Source organism: Mirounga leonina, unplaced genomic scaffold (assembly GCF_011800145.1).
Source record: "Mirounga leonina isolate KUSES-001 unplaced genomic scaffold, KU_Mleo_1.0 Mir_357, whole genome shotgun sequence".
Taxonomy (NCBI): domain Eukaryota; kingdom Metazoa; phylum Chordata; class Mammalia; order Carnivora; family Phocidae; genus Mirounga; species Mirounga leonina.
In genome coordinates this window covers 592,344-597,622 of record NW_023270702.1, presented here as the reverse complement: position 1 = coordinate 597,622, position 5,279 = coordinate 592,344, and the positions used below count along the sequence as shown (strand labels likewise).

The following is a 5,279-nucleotide window of genomic DNA, read 5'->3' as shown; positions in this document are numbered from 1 at the left end:
ATGTACACATCCTGGGACCAAACACATCAGTCTGAATCCATGCTTTATCACCAATTAACTGTGTAGTCTTGGGTAAGTTTCTTGTGCTTAGTTTCCTTGTCATTAAAAGCAAGACTAACACCTCATAGAGTTACTATGAGGATTTAATGACTTAATGTATACAGAGAACTGTGCACACCACAAACTTAGTAGTCTTTATTACTTGTTTTTAAGCATGTCCTTGCAGCCTAATAGATACCGGCCACACACACAGAGGGAATTAGTGAGAGAGGATATAGTCTAAAGCTCATAAAGTCACCAAGGGTCTCAATTCCCTCCAAGTTCCCTCAACACCAGGTGCGAACACAACAGACTATTTTAGGATCCCCCTCACCGGATACCCTGCCAGCTATGTTCTCATGGGTTCAAGGACTTGGCAGGAAGGAGCCCACAGGTGGCAGACCTTTAGAACTCTTCACTGAGTAGACCAGAGATTGACAGAGTCTCCCAGCAACAGACCAGCTGTCTTGACTTTGATTTAAGGCAAAATTCTAGAATGAATTATTTTTTTTAAGATTTTTATTTATTTATTATTGAGAGAGAGAGAGAATGATAGAGAGAGAGCATGAGAGGGAGGAGGGTCTGAGGGAGAAGCAGACTCCCCGCCGAGCAGGGAGCCCGATGCGGGACTCGATCCCGGGACTCCAGGATCATGACCTGAGCCGAAGGCAGTCGCCTAACCAACTGAGCCACCCAGGCACCCCTAGAATGAATTATTAAAGTAACTGTTACCATTCAGATGGGGAAGAAGTGAGCACTAGGACTCAGCCTACGTTCATTACCATTCATTCAGAAGAGACTAACAATGTATTTCTTTGACCGGCTCTCCAGACCCTAAATTTAAGAAAAGAAATATAACCGGCTTCAAATATTTGAAACACTGGTGTGTGTGTGCGTGTGCGTGTGTGTGTGTGTGTGTGTAAAAATTACATTTGTTCGACATGACCTTAAGAACCACGGAATCAAAGCTACTGAAAAACAGATCTCATTTCAATAATAACAAAAAAACTTTCTAACAGTGTAAGCCAGAAGTGGCAAACTGCCTACCAGTGGGTCAGATTTAACGCTTGTGCAATATTTTGTTTGGTTCACAAATAGGCATAGTGTTTGCTGCTGCGTATGTGTGTGTACTTTCACAGTTTGTACAGTTGTGCAAAGTGGCCCAGAAGCTTTCACGTTAAAATCCACATTTCTGTCTTCTCTGGAAGAATCCCACGATGTGCAGCAAAGACCGCATTCCCTTAGAGTAGCAGCCCACGTTCCCTGAATGGACCGCTCTTCCCTTAGACGGGAAGGTGTGATACAGCGGGCCCGCGTCCCCACCTGACGCATCGCTAGTTTATGTCACCGACCTGGAGGGCGTTTGAGTTACCACCTGAAATGATCTTAATAAATGTGGAGAGAGGTCCCCTTCGGTCATTACGATTCTCTGATTCTCTAATTTCCTGAGTCTAAACGTCACTCAACGATCTCCATGCTTTGTTGTCATTAACTCTTCATGAGGTTACCAGACCCTGTGTGTCCTTCTCAATAAGAATCTAGCACCATTCTTTGATTTAAACATATGTCTTCCTTGGTAGCGCTTTGGACGGCAGCTGCAAGACTGCTCTTTCTCAAATTTCAAAGCGAAGTTAAGAATAAGGACAGGAAATTCAAGTACTTCAACAGAACTTTTGGATGCTCTCCTATGACTGATAAATGGGTGCTGAAGAGTAAACTGCTACAACTATCTATTTTTACATGACTTGCATCACGTTACATCAATACATGCTCTGAGTAAATATATTGAATTTTCTGATGTTTAACTACATCAAGACGTTTTCCTTGCACTTCGCAGATTTTATCAATTTATATTCTTGAGGAAATAAAGCGTGAAAAGCAGAGAGTTTAATCAGTGTGTTAAGGCAGGTCGTGCTATTATCATAAATAGGAAAAAACAGAATCACGGTAGCACTGTTCAAAATAAAATGATGATTTAAAAAATAATCATAATAACCAAACCAAACCAAACCAAACCAAACAAGATACCTAGGTAGTGTTTCTGCACGTTAGGTAAAGAAAATAAAGCTGTCTTTGCAAAAGCTAAAACTGTTGGCTAGCACTTGAATGTAGTAACATGTGGGAGGTTATGTTTCTAAATATAATGTAAATTAATCCTCTTGGTCATTAGGTATCATGCAGTGCTACTGTCCTCAAAACTCAGAAACGAGAAAATCCTCAGGGAAGTTCTCAGCAGAAATGTTAGTTAGCCTTGGTAAATGTGTCTGCTAAATATTATTAAGTAAAATACTCATCTCTGTGATTAATTACAGTGAGAAAATAAATAATAAAATATGACTTGATGGAAAGCAAGCTCCCTAATCTTTTAAAAAGTGAAAAACTTCTAGGGCGCCTGGGTGGCTCAATTGATTGAGCGACTGCCTTCGGCTCAGGTCATGATCCTGGAGTCCCTGGATTGAGTCCCACATCGGGCTCCCTGCTCGGCAGGGAGTCTGCTTCTCCCTCTGACCCTCTTCCCTCTCATGCTCTCTGTCTCTCATTCTCTCTGTCTCAAATAAATAAATAAAATCTTTAAAAAAAAAGTGAAAAACTTCTAAAATGCTTTTTTGCTTAAAAATGTCCAGAAGCACCAAACACCAAAGGCAACCTATGTTGTTTCTATTATTTAAAAAATAAAATTGAATTCTATGGAAAACTAGCCATCTGTACCTGAAATAGTTCCAGCTCCATTTTAAATGAACAAATTCTGCAAGAATATTTGGCTCAAATATCTTTGGTTCAAAGACATGACTGACATGGTCAGTCCTCTGTGGGTTTAAATTTTTTTAAGTAAATCAAGCAGACTTAAAAATGACAATAACCTGGACCCTTGTGGTCACTTTCTTCTCTGTAGATGTGTATGAGGTCTGTAGTATGGTCTGGGGAAGTAAGAACGTCTTAGGGTGTCAGGGAGCCTAGAGAGCAAAAGGTAGAGTCCTGCATATAGACAGTTGAGTTAAAATTTACCAGGACAAAAATGTGTAAAAGCATTACAGTCAGAAGTGATCATGTGTGGATAATTATGGTGAGGAACATGGGGTATTTGGAAAAAATCAGTTTCCTGTGCATAGAATGTCTGTTATAGTGGAATAATATGGTGCTAGGGATAGCCTATCTTTGAAATCCTACGGGTCTCGGTTCAAATCCTCATTCAGGTATTCATAAAATCTTCTTTTAGGTTAAAAATAAATCTTCATGGCAGTAGGGGACAGATCTGGTTTGACAACAATCTGCATGAAAAAGTACTTGTTAATCAGGTCTGTTCTGTGCTCTACATTCTGAGGGAAACACTGGCAACCCAGAGTGATCAGTTAAGAGAAAGGTTGTTTAATTTGAAGAAAGGATTGTCTCTGAATATTTGAAGGACTCTCAAGAAGTAAGAACAATTATGTGATCTTTCTGAGAAGGGTAGATTTTGTGAAAGGGCATCTCCTTCAGACCTACAGAGTACCTTGTAGCCCCCGGCACTGCCTCAGGATGCGTCACAAAGACGGGAGACCCTTCTCTTCAACAAGACAGGCTGGGGGGGCCGTGCAGCAGAGAGGCTGTGGATGAGATTCCCGCAGTGGGCGCTGGACTCCCTTGGGCTTATCAGATCCTCTCAAACTCTAAGATTCAATCTTTTTATCATTTCAAAAGTTGGCTTGCAAAAGTCAAGGCAGTTCTCATTGTTCTGATTCTGTTTGCTCTTACATTCACACCAGTTTTGAAATCTGTTTCTTTACTCTTGCCCTTCCCCTTTTTATTGGTTTAAAATTCCACTTGAGTCTCCTTTTCCCCTAGTCACTCTGTCAAATCTGCTGCCCTTGTACCCACAGCGATAAGGCATTATTCCCCCTGAAACGTGTATCTGCATCAGCCTAACGCTGCACCACAAAACCCCCTTTCTGCTGCTACTAACACTATTGGAAAATGGGAGGAAAAAAGAACAAGATTCACTCATACAAAAGAAAAGGGACTTAGAAACGTAATGACCACCTGTTTATGACTTCAAGTCAAGAGACGAAAGTACACTTTCTTAAAATTATTAGGATAATAATAGTGTGATAGAAATACGTAGCGCAAGCAGAGTGCCTTAGAGGGCAAGTGCTGTTTTGGAGGCTTTGCCTTTCGCTGCTCAACTCAATCACCAGGCAGTCCTACAGGGGAGAAATTGCTATCTCCATTCAAATGAGGGAATGGAGGTTTAACGCAGTTAAACAATTTACTAGTGGTCGAAGAGCCAAGAGAATTGGTTTTGAACTTACGTTCCGATTCTGAAACCTGTCTCTTAACCCCTTAGCAGAAGCAAAATGCATTCAGAACAGAAGCCATGTTTTAAAAATATTTAAGGAAATAGGTGGCTCCTTCCTGCACTGCTTCTCTTTTTTGCTCTGGCCGGTGGTGCTGGGAGGGATGGACAAGTGTCGCGGTCTTCCTACTTCCAGGGAGCTCCGGAGCCACTGATGAGATCAGAAGTGGCATGATAAACAGTACAAGAAAGCCCGTTTGGGCACAGCCTTCGTACCCAATGATGGTTGTTTGAATTTTATTGAGGAAAATGATGAAGTTCTGGTCACCGGATTTGGTCACAAAGGTCATGCTGTCAGTGACCTTCCTGGAGTTCACCTTAAGGTTGTCAAAATAGCCAGTGTCTCTCTTTTGGCCTTATACGAAGGCAAGAAGGAAGGCCCAAGAGCATAAGTTTGGATGGTGAACAAGTGACAATAATAAATTTTCGTATGCCCAAAAGAATAAAAAATAAAAAATAAAATAAAATACCCAAGGAAATAACAGTGAGCAGAACATTAAAGTTTTGGCACACAGTTGTCAGAGTAAGAGCTAAAACATCTCAGTTAGGAGTGGGGACAGTATAGCATGGAGATTGAGAGCACAAACTGAAGCCAGACTGGGTGGACCTGGCTCCATACTTAATGGCCATGACAGCTTGATCAAGATACTTAACCTCTCTGTGCTCAGTTTTCTAATCAGTAAAATGGATAAAGGTAGTTCCTATCCCAGGGAATATGGGGTTCTTAGATCAGTGCCTGGCATAGAGTATGTCCAAGGGTGCTAGCTATTATCATTCAGATCTTGAGTCACACTGCCCAGGCTCTAACCCCACCTTCACCTCTAGCTAACTATATATGATCGTGCACAAGTCTTTTAATCTCTTAGAGACCCAGTTTTGTCATCTGCAAACAGATTCTAATAATATGTCC

The 5,279-nt window shown here is 41.3% G+C and overlaps 1 protein-coding gene across 1 annotated transcript; it reads left to right on the top strand.

The window, feature by feature from the left end:
- Positions 1-4,335: 4,335 nt before the first annotated feature.
- On the top strand, positions 4,336-4,761 carry LOC118027035 (40S ribosomal protein S23-like). The gene is given in 1 exon segment (XM_035030159.1): positions 4,336-4,761. A coding segment is annotated over 1 exon segment (288 nt). The 5' UTR covers positions 4,336-4,473.
- Positions 4,762-5,279: the final 518 nt, after the last annotated feature.